General features: G+C 42.1%; 1 protein-coding gene across 2 annotated transcripts in view; it reads left to right on the top strand.

Moving 5' to 3' along the window:
• gabrg2 (gamma-aminobutyric acid type A receptor subunit gamma2) overlaps positions 1-26552 on the top strand; it is a 96179-nt gene that overhangs the window by 57440 nt on the left and 12187 nt on the right. For both annotated transcript variants that reach the window (XM_079565989.1, XM_079565990.1), the window contains exon 7: positions 23146-23298. In XM_079565989.1, the coding sequence (XP_079422115.1) occupies positions 23146-23298 (153 nt within the window). The remainder of the gene's footprint in view (positions 1-23145; positions 23299-26552) is intronic.

Genomic DNA, 26552 nt, shown 5'->3' with positions numbered 1-26552 from the left:
TTTCGGCGCCCGGGGGCTTCAGAAATCCCCGCTGTAATAGTTACGCCCAATACGGTTTAGGAGCCAAAAGTCTAAAACAAATTACGTGGAAAGCCTTATGAAACTCGGCGAGAATGAAAAGATGAGGCGGGGTGCTTGTCGTCGACTGCTTGGTTTAATCAAGGGAGCTCAGAAAGGCAAAAAAAAGAAAAGAAAAAAAGAAAAATGTAATAAAACCCAAATGCCAATAGGGAGACATTACATCCCACATCAAATAAAACACCTGTGAATGCACCAGGATTATTGTAGCGCATGATTTGAGTTTTCAATTCCCGAATCGCCCGGGGGCCTGGTTTTCAGAATAATTCATGATGATCAAAATACAACAGACCGGGATATTATTGAAGGTCTATATAGATTTAGATGGAGCAGATATTGTTTTTGATTTGATTTTTGACAAATTTGTAGCTCCCTTGCAGCTCTCGACTCCAGTGCGAAACAGCGTTCAGAAATGAAGATATTACACGCACAATGTGCAAAAAGATTATGTAAATCGTTTCTCAAAATGGACCCCCTGCCACAATTATCAAACTGTATGGCCTGGGTTAATGATTGTGAGCTTGGATTTGTGTTTTAAGGCAAGGTTTTCTTTGCACTCTTGCAATAATATCCCACTTTCATTGCTCCTGGGACGCCAAACTTTCCAGGCTTATACATACCAGTATTTTGAAGGTTTCGTCTGAGGGATTTTTTAAATGTATATGCGTAATTCCAAGCCAGGTGTATTGAGCACAAACAACAAGGCGAAATTTGACTTTGTTTTACAGATCTTTTTCACTTGAAAATAGCTTATTCAAAAACAAATCCCAAATACCCTCAGAACAAATGGTTGTATTACTAATATATCAACAAAATAAAACCATACATTTTTCATTTTTATACATATAAAAGGATAAAAAACTTGAAAACATCTTTTTTTTCCCCCTCATATTTATATTAGCAAAAGTACAGTACAGCAAAAGTTTAACCTCGTAATCCCTGCCTGAACCGAGCACTTTTTTTCCAGTTTGGCTTTACCCAAATCTAAAACCTTGTTGAAAAAGGCGACAAAAATGAGACGAAAACCAGGAGGAAAAAAAGGCATAAAAATGCAAATAAAAAGCCATGAAAGAGCAACAGCAAAGGGACAAAAAAGAGATAAAAAGTGATGAAAAAGTGAAAAGAAAAGAAAAGTGTAAACAAAAAAAAGATCTGTTTAGATCAGTTTTGTAGGTCTTAGCTTTAAATGAGGTGTTACACTGGCAAATAGGCTGTAACATTTTAGATTTGGGTAAAGCTGAATTGGAGAAAATGCACTTGGTTTTGGCGGGGGGTTAAGAGATTAATATTGATATCTACTAGTGTCTCACCTTCTGCTGATATTTTCCACTATCGGCAACTATTAACTATTAATCAGAAGCCTCTCATGAGAGACCAATAGGCCCGTTTAATCATGAGGCCATCCTCCCGTGGACCCACCACCTGCAGGAGGAGCCACAAGGGGCTGATGCAGTGTGATTTGATGACCCGGCAACGGACAAGTGGAAGAAGGTGGATGGATGGCAACTATGAATGAATACTTATGAAATATAATATATTTCTATAATATGTCTGAAGATATAGGCTGTTCTTCAACTCTGTGCCAAGTCTTTATCTACTGTGCAGAAGGTCATCGCTGCTCAGTGGACTACAACAGGCTTACACATATTTGACCCTGAGCAATACAGAAAGCGGAGCAGGAATTGTTGCGGCGAAAGTGGACGATTTTGATCATATCCGTCTTTGGGATGTAGCTCTGATGCCTGCAGCTCGGCCCAGTTCCTCATGTGGGCTTGCGAGTGGGATACGAGAGCTCTATAGTGGCCTGCCAATATCTGACTGATGGTCGCTATTTAAAAACATGCCATTTACAGTGCTGTCCTTAATATCGCATGGAGTTAGAAAGCAGGCACAGGATAGGATGAGGGTTTTGTTTTTTAACATACGAGAGAAGAAATATGAACTTTTACACTAAATACAAGCTTTTCAGACCAAGTTTTATGTGACTTTTTGAACAATTACCCTACAACATGGCAATCAGCGCTCAAAACTAAAGGTTATTGTGGCACAATTCACTGCTGCTCCGTCGCCTCTATGACAGCCCGCGGCTTGTCCTAAATCCACCTTCATCCCCCGCGCCCCTGTGTGCTTGTGCAGATAGTTTAAGTGTGTGGCACAAGCCCTCTGACTCAGCCCGAATCCTGCTTTTGTCATCTTAAACACCAATTTACTCTCCTCCCCGTCAGTCCGCCCATCACACAACAACCAAACTCACCCTGGATGCTCGCGCTGTAAGCTCTCTGCTCTGTGGGGCGGAACTAAATAAAAGAAAAAGTAGCTGCTGGAATTGGCCGCAATTAGCGGATCCCAAAGGCTGCAGTTGCATAATATCCACTGCAGAGAAGTAAATATCTCATTCTCTTAGAGTGTTGGTCTGTAAAACCCTCAGGAGACATGTGTGGAAATGGACATGGTTATTGTAATAGTTAACGAGCTAATATTACTGTGGTGTCAGTGCTCTTAGACAGGTTTGCCCGCACCTGAACCAAGCACTTTTTCTCTAGTTTGGCTTTACCCAAATCGAAAAGCCAAAACCAGGATGAAAAAGCAACAAAAATGTGATGTCTTTTCCGCACTTTTCTTGCTGCTCAAAGTCGCTTTACAATTCGGTGCATTATTCATCCCCTCCATACTCGGTGATGGTAAGCGACTATTGTAGCCACGTCTGCCCTGGGGTAGACTGATGGAAGTGAGGCTACCAGTCTGCGCCATCAGCCCCTCTGATGACCACTCACTCACTCACTCACTCACTCACTCACTCACTCACTCACTCACTCACTCACTCACTCACTCACTCACTCACTCCATTCACTCCATTCACTCACTCCATATTCACTCACTCCATTCACTCAATCCATTCACTCACTCCATTCACTCACTCACTCACAGCCTTAACAGTGACAAAAATGGGACGAAAAAGAGACAAAAATGGGATGAGAAAGTGACAAAAATGTGTGACAAAAAAGCAACAAAAGAGCAACAGAACAGTGACAAAAACGTGATGAAAAAGTGGCAAGAAAGATGAAATAAAAAAGTGATGACAACATAGCAACAACGTGAGGAAAAAGATCTGTTTAGATCAGTTTTGTAGGTCTTAGCTTTCAAATGAGGTGTTTTTATCTGGCCTATAGGCTGTAACATTTTAGATTTGGGTAAAGCTAAACTGGAGAAATGGTTATGGCGGGGGGACCCCAAGAACTTGCGACCTCTCAAGAACTTGAGCAATTCATGCCTATTTACAGTAGATATTCCTACACAGAGCAACACGCTGTAGCACCTTCTAATACTGTGCTGACGTCCAACAGTAGCTACATCCGCGGAGCCGGATATGCGCAGAGGTTTGTGTTGATGTGGAGCGAGGGGAGTGAGCTCCCAATAAAGATACTTAGGCAACTTGTGGTGCATGTTGACCATGGCATCTCACAAACATGTAAAATAGTGATCGTGATGTGTTTGGAACCATCACTCAACACTTGTTAAAGTTATAGCACCACACTTTAAGATATAGTTTTGATTAGCTTCATCCCATGTCCAGTCTCCAGTCATTTACGTCCAAATAACGTAGACTGCTCACATTAAATACCTTATATTTGATATGTGTGTCCTACTTTTTAACCCCAACATACGTGCGTCTCCCTCGCCGCTTCCCTTCCCTGACAGTCTAATGAGCTGCTAATTAACACCAGAAAGTGCAGAATCGCAAAAGGGATGCGGAGAAAACGATTGCTTTGGGAAAAGAAAGCTTATAGTATGTTTTCCTCCCTGTCCATGGGCACCTGTGCATTAAAGAGCACCCGCGGAGTGCACCGTAGGAAGCCCGCACAACTGGGAAATACATTACTTCCTGTTTTTTCTTCCCCCCTCAGTTGTCGTCATGGAGATCTTTGCTGAGGACCGACCACCAAGAGCCGAGGGCGGTAAACTAGGGCACAGCGGAATACATTGATGGGAGAGAGTCGTAGAGTTGCAAGACTGGGTGAAGAAAAAAAAGAAGCAGGTTGCTCATAATGAGGCAGGAGAGATATGAATAAACAACGGGAACGGCAATCGTGTGTTGAGCATTCGCAGAGTGGTTAGCCCAAACAGGTTGAATAGGGATGAATATGAAAGACCAAAAGCTGGTCAATGCATAATTGGTCGTCCTCTATGCTGCTACCCTCGTAAAAAAGAACATGCCATGCAAAATGACTTACCCTCGAGTAATATTTTGATTCTCTCACAGCATTTTGTTTAATCTTGTTCATTTGGTCGTTTCATCACACCACCATTGATTTGTCAGCCTGCCGTTGTGTGAAAATAGAGGCTTGCATTCTGTTTTCAGCATTTTTTATCCCCCTCCTGCTGCCAGCGGAGTACGCTCCAACCGAAGCTCGGTACCCTCCTTTTCATACACACAAATAGTACGTCAAAATGTTAAGTACAAACTTCTCCTTGACCTTGATTCATGCGGCTTCAGTGGGAGTAGCCTGTTGTTCATGTTTATTTTATTTTTTTACCTTAAATCTTTTTAGTTTAAAGAAAATCTAAGCATAACCAGAGGCTATTGTCTTTTCTTAAAATGGTTGCACCTTCACTAAAGCGCTTTCACCTTGACCGGGATTTTACTTTACGATGAAGTACTGCATTCAATCCTGGGCGCCCTCGGCACGGAGGTTATTGGCCTTGTGTAATAATGCGCGGCTTTCAAAGTAATTAACTACAAGGAATAATGAGAACGCCGTGTCTCGCTCCTCAGTATGTTGCTAAAATACTTCATTCCGCCAGTCCATATTTCACCCGCTGCACTGCAATAAAAGCTAAATTAGCAAACTTTTATACCCAAGTTAAACCCATGAATTTATTGCTCATTACAATGACTTATGCAACACATCATTTCAAAATTAATGTTAGGTCTGTTAGGAGTGACGTTTTTCATTTTTAATTTAAAAATCTCTTCAGTTGGGCGCTGCTCTCATTAGCCCTGAATCTATACGAAGTCTGATGGTCCCTTATATCGCCTAATCCACGCAACATGTATTATTTCACACCAATTAATTCCAGATGAATGATATACATGAATGAGTGTGGGTATGCACCGGCATACATTACACTTTAAGGCAATCATTTCACTGAGTGCCAATGATTAGATTTTAAATGCTGCGAGGCCATGCTCAGTCGTCCAGTCAGTTCTTTACATTCTCTGTATTCATCAAGCAGTGAGTCAGTTGGTTTCACTGTGTGCATGTGGCTTCAGTGCCTTTACTTTCACGGGAGATTTTATCAGGGCTGCACAATATCAACATTGTTATCGCAATATTAGGCAGGAAGTCACAGTATATTTCGAAATCAATGCGGTGTTCCAGCTCGGGTGTCTGGGGGCGTGCTGGGACCTCATTTCGGCCCGGGAGTTTAGAGAAGACTGGCCCACTTTCGTGAGGAATTATCGCTCAGTTGTAGTGCGCTCACCTCAAGTACAAGATGTTGCTGGTTCAAAGGCAAGGCAAGGCAACTTTATTTATACAGCGCTTTTTCATGTACAAGGCGACTCAATGCGCCTTACAGAAGAAGATTATGCAAAATTACAATCAGGTTAAGTTAAGGCAAAGCACATACATAAAAACAGATATAGGAATAACACAGAGCACGAGGTCATGTGCGGAATTTCTTCTTGGGGACTGGAAGGACGACCGGCCATTGACCTGAAGAAACGTGTTGAGGCAGGCGCAGAACGACGGGGGCGTGGTTAGGGAGGGGTATGTGTGTGCAGTTGTTCACAATCCTGAAAGTCAGTGCAAAATATGACCCAGAGAGCTCAGTCGTTATCTGGTTTAGTTTCGTGGCTTGGCCTTGAAGGGAAAGTGTTGACGGCGTAGGAGAGATAAGCGGTCCAGCTGCTTCAAACCTGCTTTCTCAGGAGGAAGAGAATGATTACTTCATAAATGTATAATTAATTAGCTTTCATTTGGTCTCAGCACTTGTTCAGTTCTCCAGAGCAGGTAGTTCCCCCACAGTTCAAATACGGCACTTGTCTCCGCTGAATTGGACTGCACCAACCTGAACTAAAACATAGGGTGTTCCTGAAACACCCCTCTGAGTTAGTTCAACACCAAATGGTATCTCCCTGCCACAAGAATGAAAAGTTCGATGCAAAAATTATTTCTGATTTTGATACATCATTCGTTGTTTAATAGATTTACCTGACAATTACGCTTGTGCTACCTAATTTATATCTGGAACAGCCCAGTTAAAGCCTTTAGGGAATAGCACAATTCGATATTTAATTCATTATTTTATTCTGACGGGCTGGCCCAAAAGCACCGCGATCGAGCGGCCCACCGGGAAACGTCCCGACTCTCCCAATTACCCAGCATGCCTCTGTCTGGTGTAAATGTGATGCCCAATGGAAAATAAAGGAAACAGCTTCCGCTTCATGCATCTCTGCGTCTCTGGTAAAACCCTGGCCTGAACCCTGCTGACTGACTGACTGCTTTTAGCTGCGGGCCTCAATATGAGACGACAGAGAGATGTGTCATGATGTGTCACTGATCAAATAATGTTATTGTCCACTCGTTCATTTGTTGTTTTCTGAAGAGGCCTCACAGCTCCATCCATCACACAAATACTGAATAAATTCAATACACATCGGAAAAAAAACATTGTTGGTACAATGTTGTACTTGTTCTGTGTATTCCACATTCCTTTATGTCCAGTTGTGTGCATACAAAATGAAAAATGCACTATTAAACTAGCATAGGTCATAGGATGGAATCAGGAAAATGAACTAATCAGCCTTAAAGTTGCACTACGCAACTTTTTATATGGAAAAAAAAAAGGGTCAACACATAAATATCAACTTTTTTTCCACAGAAAAAGTTGCATAATGCACCTTTAAAGGCCCTGTTCCTGGCATTCTTTTTTACCCATAAAAGTATGTTGTAAAATAAAAAATCCTGATGGGTGAGATTTGCATTGTATTTTGATTTATTGATGTTGTGTACGGTTAACCCAATTAGAAATACCCATTTCATCACATTTTGACTAACAAGGTTAAAAATCAGGTATAGTGCCTTAAAATTGTACATGTGCGGTGGTACAAAACAAGATTTATCGGCAATTAAATAATGTTATGCATGCAAAGATTTGGACGACCACATTGAATGCAAAACTAGAAGTCAAACTCCCCAGTGAAGAAATTCAGGTGAAGACAGAACAGTGCAGCTGGTTAAAGTCGGCACATAGGCAAACCAACAGGAAGCAGAGTAAACCAATCAGTGAAGGACAGGATTATGAATCACAAAACTCACCTACCCTCGGCGTGTTTTTTGCTCATTTACCGCCGATTACAAAAAAAGCTCTTTGCTATCCAGGAAAAATTCTCGTTTCGTCTAGTATGTGACAAAAGTAATATCTGATTGTCGTGCTTTGAATTTATGTCATGACCTCGTGCTGAACTCTTGCTTGTGCTTGGCATATGCTCTAAGTTGTCCATTTACTTTTTTATCTTCATGGCAAATCTTCCCCCAACACCTGCAAAAAGTAAAAACCCGAGTGTCAGATAGAACTTATATAAGAGTGAAAATCACATCTCGGAGAAGTGCGAATGAGAAATAATGAATCCATTTTTAGACAAGGTGAGCCGGGGCCCGGATAAGCCGAGAAAGAGGCGAGAAGAAGGAATCGAAGAAAGTGCTGCGCTGCTGGGATATATTAAGAATCTTTATTTTTATGTCCACTGTGGGTTGAAGTGACGTAATCCCGCAAGAGAGAAGAAAAAAAAAACTTCAATTCTATGTATCTCAGTGCACTCCCACGGGGGCCGGATGAAAAGCGTTTTGTTCACGTCTCTCAACCTGTCAGGGAATCTCATAAACAGCACGGCTCTCAATAATTTGCGAGCTGTTAGCGCGTCTTGGAGGGGGATAATCATTGGTCCCTGTCAAAGTAAACACAATGTTAACAACGAGGCAATCAGAAAACCCACGGCGGGGCTGGAGACGGGAGGGAGACGGGTGGTTGCCGTGGTTACTCACCATGACGATGCCGTGACTGTTCCGCATGGCGTCACCTCATCATCACGCCTGCAGAGAGGATGATGGGATAACGAATGTAGGGCAAACAAGAATAAAAGCTACAAAGTAACAGCAACAAAATGCACGGTGCACGTAATCATGATAAAGGTGCAGGCTAGACCATGGCCTGGTCCGTGCATGGAACAATGGGAAAGTATCAGCAATCACGGCTTCTGGCTTAAAACGTACAGTATAACATTTACTGAACTTGTGCAAGCAGCAAATTTGGGCTGTAGTCACACTTTCAACTGGAACACCCCCCAGTGTCGGATTTCCCACTGGGAAAGTTTGACGATTCTCACAAGCCCCGAGGTTGGGGAGAACAACATGACGATGCACGGCGTTAGCAGTAAACAAAAACAACCGACTAAAATATTTTTAGACTTCTTCTTTAGTTGTCCTCCTTTGCTTCGCTGTCTGTCACTCAGCTCTTGCATACGAGTCGTTTATAAAAGGGACTGTTTGCTCTGCGATGCTAATGTTGCTAACGTTCATCACGCGGGTCAGCCCTATAGTATGATCCCCGGTACCTATGTTCCCCGGTTCGCTATGTTCCCCGGTTCGCTATGTTCCCCAGTACCTATGTTCCCCGGTAAATATGTTCCCCGGTTCGCTATGTTCCCCAGTACCTATGTTCCCCGGTAAATATGTTCCCCGGTATGCTATGTTCCCCAGTAAATATGTTTCCCGGTAAATATGTTCCCCGGTATGCTATGTTCCCCAGTAAATATGTTCCCCGGTAAATATGTTCCCTGGTTCGCTATGTTCCCCAGTACCTATGTTCCCCGGTAAATATGTTCCTTGGTTCGCTATGTTCCCCGGTACACTGAAAAAAGTACCATGTTGATTTAACACAATTTAATTGTGGACATTGGTTCCACACGTGTAGTTTGTGTAGATGCTACATGATGCAAATTGTGTTGCATCAACATGAAGTAATTCTGAAGAATTGACACTATAGATTTATGTTCAGTATGCAGAACTAAAATGTGTTAAAACTACTCAATTTCAGATGGTTATATCATGTTACCCTTACATAATTCTAATCATGTTGTTCTTACTTGATATTAATCATGTTGTTCTTACATGATTCTAATCATGTGACTTTTACATGATTCTAATCATGTGACTTTAACAAGATACCTCAAATCTATCACACATCCTGTATTCTCATTAACCTTAACTGAAGTAAAATACAATTTACAATAAATGAAGGATGACAATGCAAATGAAATGCATACAAAATGAGAAACAATTTCAATACTTTTTTCACCTTTATTTGATATAAATGTGAAAGAAACATAGTGCCAACAATTGAGCATAAAACTGCACTTATGTACACTGTAAAATCAGTGTCAGTGAACACACAAAAACATGTTTGCTGTGGGAAGTTGAACAGGAAGCTCTGAAAGTTCCTTGCTGTAGTGACTTTTCCATCCCTCAGTTGAAGTTAGATTGAAAACGCGTTTGTCTTACCATATGCTATATTGTCCCATTATTCCCCCTTTTGCTATTTTTACTTCTCTGTTCAAAATATAGGAGCCAACGGCAAAAGTCCAGCCAGACTGCATAAACCAGGTTCAGTGAGCCCTGCTGAACACTATGGGGGAGGCCACACAGACTTAGTTCATTGCTATAATACAGTCTATGTTTGGAGTCAGGCTGAAGCTAAGCCCCACCCCCTCAGTCCATAAAACACAACTCCCACAAATGCATCAAAAGATACAAATATTTGCCAATATAAAACAATGTATAACCTATTACTACATTTATGTAGATAAACATTCTGACCATATCCATGAGTGCTTTAGGAATTTAGATTCAAACTTTTTTTTTTTTAATAGATCTACCATAGATTTCTCCCTAATCTCCTCACTGTCAAAAACAAGTCAGTCAAGACTTAGTCAAATGATTGTTTTCAGTAAACAATAATTCAATGCACAATTAGTCCCACATGGACAAAGCTCAAACCTGTTTCTTTGAGTGAATTTAAATCATATGAAGTCCACATAATTTTAGTCCCTTTTACTTTTTAGTTTTTGAGTCATTTTTGGTCTTATTTTAGTCAGCAAGAATATTACTGACAAATAAAATAGAATTTTAGAAGACAAAATTAACGCTGAAGCATTGGCCAAAGTTTAAATGCTATACAATGTTGACAACACAATACTGAACCACAGCTAATATCCCTCCAGGAGCCCAAAAAGACAAATGTTCATTTACGTTTTCAGGGCGCAAGTTTTTCTGGACAGCAGAGTTGGCTCCAACTCCATGACGAGTTTATTCCCACTTCAAGGGCCTCATTGTCCGAGTCATGGAGGACGACCTCACCCCAACACATCAGAATAGTCCAACTTTGGATCTTGCCTGGTGGATCCTCACAGCGGTGGCCTATTCTGAGCTTCATGTCCATGTTCTAGTGGGAATAAAAATAATAATAATTAAAATGAAACATGTTAATTTACAATGTTAGAAATTCATAGAATATCTTGCATACATATTGGACAACAATCGGTCTTGGGGCATTTTAATCGGTCATTAATTAATCTCTCGTTGATGTGAGCGTGCATCATGTTGGAACCATCAACCATAAAAGACGGTTTAGTTTACATATGAAATGCAAAGTGAAACTGCGTGCTGCTCCACAGTGATGTAGCTTTAGAGCAGTGCTGCTCTAAGTTTGTGACATAAAATAATTTTCTGCTAAAATGTCGACAGAACAAAGGAACACGAGCGGGTTTTGAGGTAGCCTTATAACTACGCAATAAAACAGCACAACAGAAATCCACTGACTCCACTAAGTACTTACAGGCATTTCAGCAGCTTGGTCTTCGAGCTTTATTCCATGCAGGATGGAGAGCTTCCTGGACACCTTCAGAAGATTTGGAATCCAACAGTCCCGTTGTGACAGGACTCTTGTTGTACACGTGAACTCTGCATTTATCTGCAAATATACAATATCACACATTTCAACAGCTGAAATTACAATAAGACGAATAAAAAAGCCTCCAAACATTTACCTGAAATGCACTGCACATGTATCCCATCGCTGAGCGCCTCAGTGGCCGAGCTGCTTCACAGAGAGCAGGTGAGAAGAGGCTGCAGCCCTTCCTCGTTCTCTATAAGGAAGATATTTCACAGCCATGAAGGGGATACAGAACACAGAACTATTTCAAAAGGGGTTTACATTGACTGGCTGATGTTAAAATTCTCAAAGGACATGTAGCAGTGATCAACTCCAAATGAATCACTAAATATATATTTTCTAAAATGTAAAGCTTAGAATTGTGGAAACTATTACACAAAATTGCATAACTATATTGTTCCAGCACCATGGGCTGACTTTACAAACTACAGCACAATAAATCAAAATGTAAATTATAGCATACAATGGACTAAATATTAAAATATTGTTATTTATACTTACATAAATGAGGGCATGGCCTGACTCCATCCCCAGTCATCACATGTTGTATCAAACTAGAATAAAATAAAAACAAACTTGAGGACAAAACATGACAAATGTAGAGGTTATTGCTTATTCCAACCATACTCCTATACCACATTTTACAGGAGATGACAAAGTGCAGTGAAAATAATGAAGTATAAGCTGCTTGGATCGTCAGGTTCAGACAGCAGCCTCCAAAAACCAACCCAAGATAAAGCTCCAGACAATTAATGGTAAAACCACAAATATTTCTTACCACAAAACGTGAGGGAGAGCCATGTTGGGTCAACTTGAGTTAAGCCGCGTGTCACAATCTGCAACAACAAAACTGTCATCGTTCACATAGCCAGTGGCCCTCATCAAACTTTAGATATTGTTTTTAACTCGTGTTGTCTATGGACAGGACTGCTTTGCACCAGACACATCACAGATTTCCATTCTTTCCCAAATTCAGTTCGATATGTAGGAAAGCTAACAAGCTAACATAGCAAAGGACACCAGGAGTAAAGAACTTGACAAAAAACCGCTTCAAATCCTCTGCGTCCTGATGCATGTCTTTGCGTGGCTGGAGCGAGACCGCGGCGCGAGCCTCCAGTCGGAGCGGGGATGCAGTACAGGGCTCCCCCCCGGAGCGGGGAGGCAACGCGGGGCGGAGAGCGGGGATGCAGCACGGGGCTCCGCCCGGAGCGTGGAGGCAACGCGGTGCTGCAGTATGGGGCGGCTAGGGTGAGCGCGGAGCGGGCAGGGAACGCGAGAGCCAGCAGGAGAGGGGAAACGCTTTTAAAAACAGTGACAATACGTTCTTGTAAACGCGTGTAAACTCCACAGAGGCGAGGCCAGCGCTCTGTCTAGCTAACATTAGCACTGCTGAAACAGCGGCAGAAAAAGACGTTGCCCCCCCCCCCAAAAAAAAACGTTGGTCACTGAGACGCGAATGTAACAGGCCATTTCCACAATTATGGATATACTTTAAGTACATGTACACAGCGGTCAGTTTATCTGTAAGGAGTAACTTTTAAAAAAAAGGGTAATGACCGCAAACGAAGAAAATGTTAATATGAAATTTTCATTTCAAAATTTTCAGTAATGGCGTATGACTCATTGGCAGAAGCCACTTTTTCCGGCCGAACGCTTCTTTGACATTAATAATAATAATACAAAAAACACAACATTCCTTTATCTACTAAAAACAAAATTATGTAGCTCTCATAAATGTGTACTTACCAACTTTTGATGGTTATTATTCCTATTTTTTGCTGCTGCTGATTGTCAAGACCGCAGTCTCCGCTGTCTTCTTCCCATGATGCATTGCAAAAGCCCGCCTCTGTAGTCTTCGGCGGGAAAATGAATTGCGTTACTGTAACATGGACTGTTCATGTTGAGCTGACACTTATCTAAGGTGTATGCGCATTTTATCGCCCTTTGTGTCGGTTCAACACAAAACTAACGTGCTGAAACACAGAACACGTTACAATAGAGTAGACGTAGCAAAATAAAATTTAGTCAATTTAACAGACAGCCTTTCCCATTTCTTTCAGTGTATGCTATATTCCCCAGTAAATATGTTCCCCGGTAAATATGTTCCCCGGTATGCTATGTTCCCCAGTAAATATGTTCCCCGGTAAATATGTTCCCCGGTAAATATGTTACCCGGTAAATATGTTCCCCGGTAAATATGTTACCCGGTAAATATATTCCCCGGTTCACTATTTTCCCCGGTAAATATGTTACCTGATAAATATGTTCCCCGGTTCGCTATTTTCCCCGGTAAATATGTTCCCCGGTACCTATGTGCCCCGGTATGCCCTTTATAAAGCTCTTTATGACGGCCAAAACACTGGCAACTACACGGTATGCCTCTGACACCTGACAGACAGGGGGCGCTGTAGACTTTTGTTAGGGAGGGACAAGAGGTGCGTGTTGTGTCGATGTGTGTTGACGCGCCACATGGACGACCGTCAAACAACATGACATTCTGAGCCTGACCTTGACCGTGCAAGGATTTGAACTGCCAACCTCTCAGTTATCGGACGACCCACTGAACTACTGTCACACAATTACCTCTCCACAAGAAGTATTCACCCAGGCGTGTGGAGTTAGCTCTGTCCCACGTTTGTCCTCTAAATCCAGCCCTTTTCCCGAGTTACAAAATCAATGGAGCGGTGCCGTACTAATAAATAATAGAAGTATTTGTTCAACAGTTCCGGACCTTTGTGCAAACCTCGGCTGTGGCAAAGCGACTTCCATCCGCGTTGAGGAAAGAGTTCACATTTTTACGTAAACACTGTTGACCTGACAATTTGCTGGTCATTAGCGAAAACACATTTTTTTATTTATTTTTTTGTACAACATTGTCTCCTGCGGTTCCCTGACACTGATGGCCTCTGACTGGAGAAGACAGGAGCAGACAGTCTGTCAGCAGCTCTGACCGGCACACGCCTCGGGACTGGCTGCCCTGCTGTAGCCTCTCCAATTTACAGGCGCGCGGCTCGGACAATGCTTCTCGAGTGACAAGATATTTTCTCCTTTGGTCAGCAATCTCTATACACTATGTCTCATTCCTATGGCCTCCCCCCGCCCCCCCCTTTGGCCATTACGCAAAAATGTACGGCCGCACAGGGACCGGCATTCTTCTCAGGAGCTATGAACAGCACGACGCGCTGGCAATTTCTGTGTAGATGTGCATAATAAAACATCCATCTCTTTATAATAGGAACTAATAAAAAGTTGTGGCTGTTGTTGTAACGCAGAAGATTATGCGCGCACACAAAAAAGTACAATACCTTTATGGCCTGTTGCTGCAAAATCGGGAGCACAGGATCCAGCTTTCAAAACTAATGACGTTGTATTTTGTACTTTGAAACAGAAATTGCACCAAATGAATACATGGAACTAAAAGAAATGTCATGAAACCGGATTACATTTTACGATGGGCAGGGTTTATACAGGCAGAGGCAAGCCAAATGTAATGAATGCAAAAAAACTGCAGTTTAATGCCACAAATGCGGGAATAAATCGGCCTATATTTCATTTCTTAAGATCTGAAAACATTTCAGACACAGGGGAAAGAGAATTGGACACAACGGGTAACTTTTGACCCAATAAATGCGTTCAATTTCAGCCAAAACTGCAAAACATTGTAGGCTATAATTTTTATATTAACCCTTTACAGGGCACTCATTGAAATACTTAAATAAGTCATTTCAAAAATGTTTATTATCATGGAGAAAATGAGTGAAGTTACCATATTTAGTTAATTGTCCTTTAAGGCGTAAAAAAAAAAAATACAAAGGTTTATATATAAAACTTACAGTAAGTACTTTTGGGTCTCGGGGGTGTTGGTACTCAGGAGACATTGTGTTTTGTGATATTGATGTTTGAATTATCACACCTGTCATAGGCAAGAGCTTTTGTAATGTGAACAGGGCATATGATCAAATATGGTGCCTGCCTTTTTCATACTGTGATTTCACTTATTTCACTACGTCCTCCAAAACCAACACATACATCATCACTTAGCACAATTATTCACCAATAAAATGTGTGAGTTTCATCAACTTATCACGATTTGTTTTCAAGTTATGTAAAGAAATGTACCATGAATTTAGCCAAACTTGGGTCTTTTTCAGAAAAAGGAAGTTTAGAGTGCGACTGGTCTCTGCTGATTGGTCAAATGCCACAGAGGTGGGATCTTGATGTAGGGTGATTGGCTGAGTGAGGACTACATGCTTTACCTGATGTGCAGCAGGGAGGCCTATAGAGGGTTAAGGCTGTGATTTAGGCAGACGTTTGCATGCAGATTTGGCTAATCCCAAAGCTAGGTTCTCCTGACCTGGTCCAAGATCAGTGATGTGATGATCAGTGATGATATCCCCACCGAAGTTTGAAGCCCCAAAGTCAAAGACACAAACTGTTGGCACTTTGTGAGTAGCAGTAATGAAGCATCCATCTTGTCCGTAACTCCAAACGATACAAAGTCATTGGCGTTGTGATGCAAGAAAGTATCCCGGGCTGAGCAATGATATTTATTCCTTTGTGGCGTTGTGCGTCGTCGTTTCTGTCTCGCTATGTGTCTGACAACAAAGCCGCGGCGTTTTTCCTGATGAATGATCGTCCGCCCCGAGCTTTTATTGCTTTCCGAAGATTACATCACCGCGTAGTAAATCGCTTTTGCCAACAAAGATGTGTGATCGTAATAAAATTTTAAAAAAAGACTTCAAATCTTATCTTTATACAAATGCCGCTTTTACGTTGTTGTCTTCGGGGCGATTTTTCACTCTCGAAACGTGCGTGGCGTTTATTACACATTAAAGTTTAATCGTGGACTTATTGTGACGGAATTGTGCCGGGAGCTTGCGCTTCATCTTCCACGCGTGACTTTATCAACCATAACGCATCCTTTGAATACGGCATTTTGATGCAGTGTGTGTTTACTCTAAAGAAGGCGCTCGTCACGTGCTTTACCTCTCAATGGTTCATCACTATGACCAACAACGATTCGGAAAGCAAACTAGGACTAGGTATTTTCTCGTACTCATTCCACTGGCCACCGATCGCGAGTGTCTTGCAGCCTTGTGCCCACATCTTCATCTGTTCTTGCTGACAGATGGGAAGGTCTAACTAAGGGTGCTGGGGAAGGACTTCTTGCAGGGAGAGAGGGCTTTGATTTGTGTGCCGCTGTCTTTGGAGAAATCAACACGGCTCTTTGATCGCACACAGCCAGGCGGACTCGGGCGCGCATGTGGACCCGGCCGTTTGAAGTCATCAGCTCCCCACTGCACTGTAAAGGCGGAGTTATGGCGCTCCCGGATCCGAGCTAATTGATCTGCTCCATGTGCTGACAGTTATACAATGTAAACATCCTCAGCTACATGCAAAGTTTCCTCTGTAAACACGCTAATGGTTTACTGTACTCTGCTGACCCCCTGCAATTACTCAGTTCCCATTATGTTAGATTTTGTGGTCCATCGCTGAACATGTTGCACATATCGTGAGTTATCCTTGAGGTAATTTCCACAAACACTTAAAGGTTTTCTCAAGTGGCATCGCTTGACCACAAAGAGGATGATGTCAGTAAAAGGGCCACGTCAAAACCCTCATTATTTCTGAAGAAACTGCAATTTCAACTTCATATTTTTGCTTAAATACTCAGAGAGGGAAAGTGTGTACTTGCAGAGTCCTTTTTAGCTTGTTTTTCCACATGTATTAATCTACAGGCAAAGTTGATGATTGGACACTCTAGAGCAGTGGTTCTCAACTGGTATGACTTTGAGACCCACTATCACTTATGTATATTATACAGACATTATGTTGCACATATTGTTGTTAAATAAGCTTTAAATTAAAGGGACTATACAGAGTTTAAAAAATTGGAAATTATGTTTTCCTCCCCCTACATGTTCTAACAATGTCCTAAGGTGTAGAATGAGCCCAGACCTATTCACCACAACTGCCTCTAAAATCCTGCATCCTCGGGTCCGAAGTGCTGTCATGCACGAGCTTATTATAGAAGCTGCCGTTACATGTATGACCTGAGGTGGCAGTAGCGAGTATAAAATGGCGAACTTGCATCTAGCCCCTTTAACATATAAAGCTCAAAATCATAATCAATATATCTTAGCAGTGCCAAAAACAGACTCAGGAAGTGTTTTTGCAACCTTTAAGAAGATAGAATATTGAAAGAAATGTTCCCTGGGACTGGCTTGTGACCCTTTTGGGGCCCGACCCAGCAGTTGAGAACCACTGCTCTATAGAATGCCTGGATTTCCTTCCTTTCCTGTCACATAATGTACAACTTTCAGAATGCAAAGTTGAGTTTACTTTTATGGCAACACCAACAGCTCTCTGCAATCAAAATGATTGGTTTATATACAATCGAGACAGGCTATTTACTTATATGAAATTGCTGCTTTCACAATATGAAAAGAAAAATATTTGGGGACCGATCTTGATCAGAGCACAGTGCAAACTCTAATCACAGAATGGTTTAATACAAGCAGCACTGAAAGCGGTGCTCTGATGGCCGCCTCACATTTCCTTGTTTGCATCGCGCTGACTTTTTTTCTTCCTTAAGCATTATAGGGTCTCACAGGTCTAACTAAACTAAAAACTTTAATAACCCCATAAACAATGTCTCTGTCCCGAGAGAAAGAGATGTAGCCTATAGCTGGTCCTGCCGTGGCACGGGTCGGCACTCGCGCGGCCATAATTGCGTCAACGTGACCAAAACAAAAGCACATGTTCACTCCCACAACCCCTCACCCAGCTTCTTTTTTTTTTTTTTTTTTGTAAAAGTATATCAAAGAATGACTTTATTTCTTTTCATTCCAAATGGTAAATTTGTTCCATAGTGATGGAAGTAGTCATGACAATATCACCATTTTAATACTTCACAAAACCTAAATTACTTCAATGTGCGAGAGTTTTTCTTAATTCTAGAGTTCACAAACCCAATTCCAGACACACAACCAAACTACATTACGCACCTACTCACCTCTCTTCCCGCTCCCTGTGGTGGGACACACCATTATCATTAGGCGCTTGAGTAAATGCACACTGGGCTTGGTGCTGCTGACCAAGCTGGACTCAGTGTATTAACCCTGGGTGCGGAGTGTGGGGCCTCTCCTAATGTAATGTTAATAAAAAACGAATAGTGGGCTGTTGCACCCTGAGGAGCGCGCTTCATATGTCTACAGCGCTCTGGCAAAATGAGGCGGTAATATGTGGGGCGGCCTGTATCAGCAAAAGCACATGTGAGCAGATACTTTGATGGGGCAGCTGGGGGGTGTAACATTGGTTTTGTGTAATGATGCTGTAATGATTGGGCGGACAGGGAGATGGAGTAACGTCCTTAAGACTTTCATATTATGCTCATATTATGGACACATTACAGTGAGGAATAAAAGGGCAGTAAACGGGTGTGACAGTCATGCACTTAGCGGATCACTTAGGCTTTCAATAAATTGATCATTAAGGCGACACGCGGCAGTTGAAAACATACATTTTACACGCAGTGGTCAGTGTTAGACAAAACTTATTATTTTGTCATGCTTTTTTTACGATGTTTTGTCCGCTAGCGAGCCAGAGATTTCCCGTAAATAACGACAACTGTGCAGCCGGTGGTCCCTCGTCTTCCCCGCGCTTATTAATTTACCAATACCGACATGTTTGGTATCCATGTGTAGCACGAGAGGCGACTGAGACGACCCTGTAATCCAAATATGGTCATTTTCATTCTGGACGACTGCCGTGGCCATAAAGAAATGAGAAATATACAGGCATGCGTAGACATTAGATAACTTTCGAACCGTTTTTCTTTACACTTTTGCAACAATCTCCAACATAGTAGCTCTTACAAACTATCCAACCCAGTCTTGCACTTTTAGGTTTATTGTCAAGTTTGTTTATAACTTTGAACTGCAAAAAAACATGGTGAAATTTGAATGTATCCAGATTTCCTCACTTATGAATGGCTTAATCAAAAACTAAACAAGAAATCCTAGGGGAAAAAACAACCTTTGTTACTAATATTCCAACAAAATAAAACTACAAATTTAAACCTGACTCTATCCAATATTTAGATGTTGACACTGAAGATATAGATAATTTTGGCATTTTTTTAAAGTATAAAATCCCTTATTTTTATGTGAAAACAATAATAATAATAATAACAATGCATTGGTTTTATACACTGCGTTCCAAATTATTATGCAAATTGGATTTTTGTGTCAAAAAGGTAAAAAAAAAAAGCAATAATAATGAAACTCATGGATGGTGTCGTGTCTTGGGGCTCTATGAATCACTGACATAAATCTCAGAGACCTGGGATGATTAGTTGTCGGGTTAAGCCCAGTTAAGGGAAAAACTACTGAAAAAGGGTGTTCCACTTTATTATGCAGATCATCATTTTCAAGCAATATGGTAAAGAAAAAGGGACTTTCTGCTGATGAAAAGCGTGAAATAGTTGAATGCCTTGGTCTAGGTATGAAAACCTTCGATATTTCATGAAAGATTAAGTGTAATCATCGTACTGATAAGAGATTTGTGGATGATTCAGAGCACACTCAGGTTTGTGCAGATAAATGCACAATATGGACGGTTTCTGCCAGACAAACACATCAGATTAGGAGAACAGATGCCACAAAGCAACATACAGGTATTTGAAGCTGCTGGTGCCTCTGGAGTCCCCCAAACATCAAGGTGTAGGACCCTCCAGAGGCTGCAGTTGTGCATAAACCTTCTATCCGGGCCTCCCCTAAACGGTTAATTGAATGCTGATGAACAGAAACGGCTGCAGTGGATCAGAAATACATGAGGACTCATTTTCAAACAGTCTTGTTCACTGATGAGCGCCGTGTAGCCCTGGATGGTCAACTCAATGGAGTAGTGAATGGTTGGTGAATGACCACAATGTCCCAACAAGGCTGTGACGTCAGTAAGGAGGTGGCGGAGTCATGTTTTGGGCCAGAATCATGGGGAGAGAGCTGGTCGGCCCCTTTAGGCCCTTTTAGGCTCCCTGAAGGTGTGAAAATGACCTTTGATAAATATGTGGAGTTTCTGACTGACCACTGTCTTCTATGCTACAAAAAGAAGAGCCGTGCTTTCCCTAACAAAATCCTCTTCATGCATGACAACGCACCATGTCATACTGCAAAGAAAACCTCTGCATCACTGGCTGCTATGGGCATAAAAGGAGAGAAACTCATGATGTGGACCCCCTCCTTTCCTGACTTCAACCCTGTTGAGAACATTTGGAGCCTTAACAAAAAAAACTTCTATGAGGGTGGGAGGCAGTTTTCATCCAAACGGCAGCTCTGGGAGGCTATTCTAACATCCTGCAAAGAAATCCAAGCAGAAACTGTCCAAAAATGTACAATTTTAATGGATTTAAGAATTTTGAAGCTGCTATCACACAAGGGCTCCTATGGTAAAATATAACTTGACCTGTTAATATTTTTTTGATTGAAATAGCTTTTGATTTCAGTAAATATGACCTCCTAATGCTACAAATACAACAAATGACCATTTTCAGTTAATTACCAGCTTTAAAATGTATTGAAACGATGAGTTGCATAATAACTTGGAACAGTGGATTTTGAGGTTTTTACTATATTTATTTTTGAAAAAAATACTGTTATCACTAGGAAATTTTTTCCACCACATTTAAATGATCCTCTACCAGTTAAAGACTTAAAAAATATGCTGACTCTCATTTGAGTTGACAATTTAGAAAATCTTAGAAAAATGTCATTTGCATAATAATTTGGAACGCAGTGTATAGCGCTTTTCTGGACACTCAAAGACGCTTTACATTGCACTATTCATACACTCCATACTTGGTGGTGGTAAGCTAATATAGTAGCCACAGCTTCCCTGGGGTAGACTGACGGAAGCGAGGCAAGCAGTCTGCGCCATCGGCCCCTCCGACCACCACCAACCACTCACTCACACACTACATTCGCTAGGCTTCCTGGTGTTCCCAAACGGTCTCACATCCAAGTCCTGCCAGGCCCTTCCCTGCTTAGCTTCCAAGGTCTGACGGGATTGGGCAGAGCAAAGGCGGTTTGGCAGAAAGCTTATTAGCATATCAGAAATCTACAGCAAAAGTTTCAAATTGACATCTCGACTTTCTTTCCCCCCCGTTCACCTGCAGCGTCGCGTCTTCACTGCTGATTTGACCCATTGCCAATGTGACTCGGCATCAATAACAAACCTCTCCCTTCAATGTGCAATTGTTTATACAATGCCCCGTCAGAGACAAAGCGGCCCATAGGTAAAGCAGGACGGTGTGTTTGGCAGGCTCCTCTGCGCTGGCAGACGTACAGCTGAGCGCGTCCCCCTGTCTGTGAGCTCATTTGCACGCCTGTCTCCGCATTCAGTTCTGGATTAGCTGATGCATTCTGATCGAGAGCCGCGTATATGAAAATGTGCACATGTGTGAGTGCTTGGCTTGCATTTTTAAACAGGTCGACGACGGTAAATGCACGCTCACTGCAGTACAATTAAAATCACGCCTTTTTATATATATGTGAATGAGCTCAACCCCCCCAAACAATCCGTTAACACCAACAGTTGCTGCAGGGGTCAGACTGGCTGCGCAGGTATGAAGCTTTGTCAGACGCGCCGCTGTCCGGGATCCAACTCCAAACTGGCAGGAGCTTCGGTCTTTGTTGCGTCTGAACGACAAAAGCTGGCTCCCTCGATCATTATTTTGCATTTGGGATCGGGCCGAATCTACGCTTGAGATGCCTTTGGCAGAGGCGCACTTTGAAATCTTTGTTTGTACTGCGTTGTTGTGTATTGATCTTTATGCTAATTAACCATTTACTTATGATGTTGGCAGCTAACCTAATACGGTACCTCACTGCATTTGATAACACTCAGGACTTAAGTAGCTCTATTACTCTTCAGAATAGATGACACATGTCCTTGTTGTTACTTATCATTCTGTCCCGTACGTATAAATTATAGAGCTTTCTTAATCACAATCAACTGTTGTGCACTTTTGGCATCCTTGCAGAGATTTTTGTCCCATTAAAATCATACCCACAGTTGCATCAGTCGCCATCATCGAATTATATTTATTCTATTCCAACTTAACTCGTTTATGCTTCTCTGGTGGCTGACTCAAAGACACGGTGATTGTCGAGCACAGCTACTTTTTCTACTGCAAAAGCATTTCACTGATAAACCTACGGGTGTAGTTGAGAAACACAGGATTGTTTTGGTGTTGAGAGCGTTTCAGCTTTCACCTCAAGAGGCTTCATCAGTACTGAGTTATCTTTTAAACAGTAGGCTGAACATATACCGATTTAGCAGCTTCTTTCTCTGTACGGCTGTGCACGATAATGACTATATCGACTTTGCCTAGATATTTATCATCTGTACATTTACTAGCATTACCCCCCTATTTTTTTATTGTATTTTTTTTTTTTGTAAAAATTTGCAACTGAAGCAAATTAATTTGAGGACATGAGTATGCACTTATAGAACAAAGGTTTACTGTAATGTTTATGCCTGAGAGTTGACAGTATCTAGTATCATTAGAGTCAATAATATCGTTTATCTAGATACTGTCCTGCCTTAAAGAGACTATACAGAGTTTAAAAATGTTAGTATTTTCCTCCCCCTACCTGTTCCAGCCATGTCCTAATGTGTAGAATGAGCTCAGACCTGTTCACCACAACTGCCACTAAAATCCTGCACTGTCACTCAAAAAGTTGTTACTTTGGGTCCGAAGTGCCGTCATGCACGAGCTTAATATAGATACTGCAGTTACGCATATGACCAGAGGTGGCACTAGTGAGTATAAAATGGCCAACTTGCATCTAGCGCCTTTAATATATCGAACTCCAAATTTGTTCCAGGCCTAATTGTTAGTGAGAATTGTATCAATGGTTCTGACCAGGGATCTGCCTGTTTACTCTCTGTATCAGCATGACATGCGGTCGACGTGAGGATTCGTTTAAAGGTTGCTACATAAAGTCTTCTGATGAACCGCCCATTGACAGTCCATGTGTTGTTTCTGTGCAGGCGACTACGTGGTGCTGACCGTCTTCTTCGACCTGAGCAGGAGGATGGGCTACTTCACCATCCAGACGTACATCCCCTGCACCCTCATCGTGGTGCTGTCCTGGGTCTCCTTCTGGATCAACAAGGACGCCGTCCCCGCCCGCACTTCGCTAGGTAACGTCTGGGCAGGACCGAAGCGATAGGTGTTTTTTTGCAAAGGATTGTCATTATATAATTGACAAAAAGAAGGCCGTAAAAACATATAACTTTGTTCCTTTGTCAAAAACAGACCTGGAGTTGTATTTAATCCTTTTCGCTTTGCCCGCCTGTCGATCACACTCATCTGACCTTGAATAGATCGCAAAACCAGACTATGTTTTTTTGAATAGAATAGGAAGAAACTGGTAGTCTTGGCCAGGAATATCCACTGGTTTTCTAACGATTTTCGATGCAATGGTTGAACTGACAAAACAACACTTCAATCACATCATTAAGTTAATAACAGCGCCTTTTGTCTCCGGGTGAATGCCCCGCACATTCCTGGCTAATTCCACTGCCTCTTGTTGCTAATTACATGACAGCGCTAGATTCCTTCTGCGGACACCTTCCCCACATCTATCATCACAAAGACGCAACGGACTCTCCGGTTAGCAGCTTCATTTAGCGCCCCGTCATTAATTGCTCCCTGCAGCCTGGTGGTGGGGACTATCCGCTTAAACTAGATTCAGGACGCAATTCTTCACCTCATTTTGTCTCTGCTAGCTCCTTATGACCATCGAGAGACAAGGGGTTGATTTAAAAAAAAAAAAAATAGGCCACGATGATGGGGTAATGATAGTAGCTGCACCCAATAATTGCCACCACTTTCTTGGACATGGTTTAGAAGAGTTTGAGACTTGAAGGCTACTACGCCCATTCCCCTATTTTACGGTAAAATCTCTCCTCCGGTGAGGTTCTGTTTGATCAAATGAGCAATTTCTTTGAAACACCGTGAAGCGACTGAAGTACAAAATTAAACTGACTGCTTGAAATGGCGGATCAACTTTTGGATTTGCAAAGCCGAAAAAAGAAAAAATCAAGGGGCGAGAGAGGTCTTATATCGACGTCAAACTGGACTTATTATGAAGAGGAAAAGAAGCTTGTTTGATAATAATTTGCGATATGGCATGTGGTAAAGCAATTATTTAATCTTCAAACTCCCTTCATCCCCTCCTACTCACCCCGGAGACAAAACTTCAACAGTCCTTCTAGTCCGTCCTGATTAGAGGGGCCCACCGTCGCACATATGTTTTCGCGCGGGCCTTAATGAGACATTAATTATGCAGAACATCAGGGAGAACGCCGCCTCAGCAAATCATCATGCAGGTGGCGTCTTCGCTGAATCCACACAAGGCCCGGAGGAAGAGGCAGGGGAGAAAAAAACGGGGTAAAAGTGCATCTTTCCAGTAAATTCATCAGCCTTGAACTTGCCCTTGGCGTGCGGTGTGAAGTTGACTTTCCCTACCTCTTTACTCAGCTTTCTTCGGAGCCCCGAACCTGACCCCCAGTCTTTCAGGATGTGATCATTAGCGAGAGCAAAGCAACGTGCGCCAGTCCCTCCAGGGCATCGCTAACATCATTACTTTGTCCATCATTAACAGCACTAAAAGTAAGGATGTTTTGTTCCCCCCCTCTGCTGACGCTGACGCTATATTTCCCTGGCCCACCCATCCAGCAAGACCTCCACATCGCTGCAGGATTCACGACGAAGCGGACGCGCCGACGTAGAAATGGACACATTACACAGTTTGAGGTCGAGGAAAACTTTGGCCTGAAAACTCGCACCTAAACTTTCCCCAAGCATTTCAAACATCCCGGATGAGTTAATGAGCACATTTTTAAACCGAGAGCCATACAGTGTAGTAGCGATGTAAAGTACAACTATAGGCTGCTATTTCATGATAGATTAAAAGGCTTTACATACAGAGCACAGACGTGTTTTATCCTCAACAAGTCGTCACCTGGATTTACCAAACTGCAGCTGTAATTCAACCACAAAACATAATCAGGAATAGAGCCTGATTTAAAGAGGGGGTATTATGCTTTTTTTCAATCACACAGCACCAGTCTATTAGACACTACAATGATGACCAAACCTTCTGTTGGTCTGTAAATGCAGTAAATTAGAATAACTGCCTTGTATAAAATTGCTCTCTCAAAATGGCTGTAGTGAATGTCTTGAAATAGACCTCTGTCTCTTTAAGAACCTCTGACCCTTTCCGACACGCCCCCTCCACACTCTGTCTGTGGCATCAGTGGGGAGGGGGTTCTGCTGTGGAGCAGGGGTTGGTTACTCGGCTGGTGACGAAAGCTCGGAGGCGTCTCCAGGAGGTGGGGGCGTTCCTAGGAGGACTCAGGCAAACCTATCCCTAAAATGGCCGCCATCAGTTTTTACAGATTACTCAAAAATACGTGAATGTGCCAAGGCAACACTTCAGGCATGTTTTTTAATGAGGGAATGACATAATAACATGATGTAAAAAAGTCGATTTTGCATAATACCCCCCCTTTAAATGATAGAAAAACCTATGTTTTCGACGTAGCTTTCATATTTCATTCATCAGTGGTTCAAACAAGACACCCGAACTTCCCGTTTTGTAAGAAGGGGAAAGCTGTTTGCACCGAAGGCGAAGCAAATCCACCGAGAGGCAAATCCACCGTCCATCCATGATAGTGCGCCCTCTGCTGGAAAAGCGGATCTAGGCCGTACAGCTTTTAGGAAGGTTGATATTGATCTACGTTACGCATGTGAGGAGTCAGTAAAAAAAGAAATCACACAAAAGAAATATTTAATCTATTGTGAACACATCTTGAACAACATGATTGATATTGGGGGCGACAGTGGCTGCAGATGGTAGAGTGTGGGTCGTCTCATGAATCGGAAGGTCGGGGGGTTCAAATCACGCCTCCTGCACACTGCCGTTGTGTCCTTGGGCAAGACACCTCACCCAACTTGCCTCCAGTTTCTGCATACGTTGGTGTATGAATGAGAGTGTGAATGGGTGACTGGATCCTTGCTGTAAAGTGCCTAATGTACAGTCTGTGGAAAAGTGCGATATACAGGTGAAACTCGGAAAATTGGAATATCGTTCAAACGTTCATTTATTTCTGTAATTCAACTTAAAATGTGAAACTAATATATGATATAGACTCATTACATGCAAGTGACATATGTCAAGCCTTTATTTGTTATAATCTTGATCATCATGGCTTGCAGTCAATAAATTAAATTATAATATGCACATCTCACTTTGCATGTAATAAGTCTATCATATAGTTTGACGATATTCTAATTTTCGCCTGTAAATTGAGACCATTTACCAGAATTGCTTGCTGTTTTTGTTCCCAAACGACCCTAACCTAACCCTAATCCAAACAAACCTAATCTC

The sequence above is a fragment of the Gobius niger genome, assembly GCF_951799975.1.
Source record: "Gobius niger genome assembly, chromosome: 11".
In the NCBI taxonomy this organism is placed as follows: domain Eukaryota; kingdom Metazoa; phylum Chordata; class Actinopteri; order Gobiiformes; family Gobiidae; genus Gobius; species Gobius niger.
Note: the sequence above shows the minus strand (reverse complement) of the source record. Positions and strands in the feature narration are given on the sequence as shown.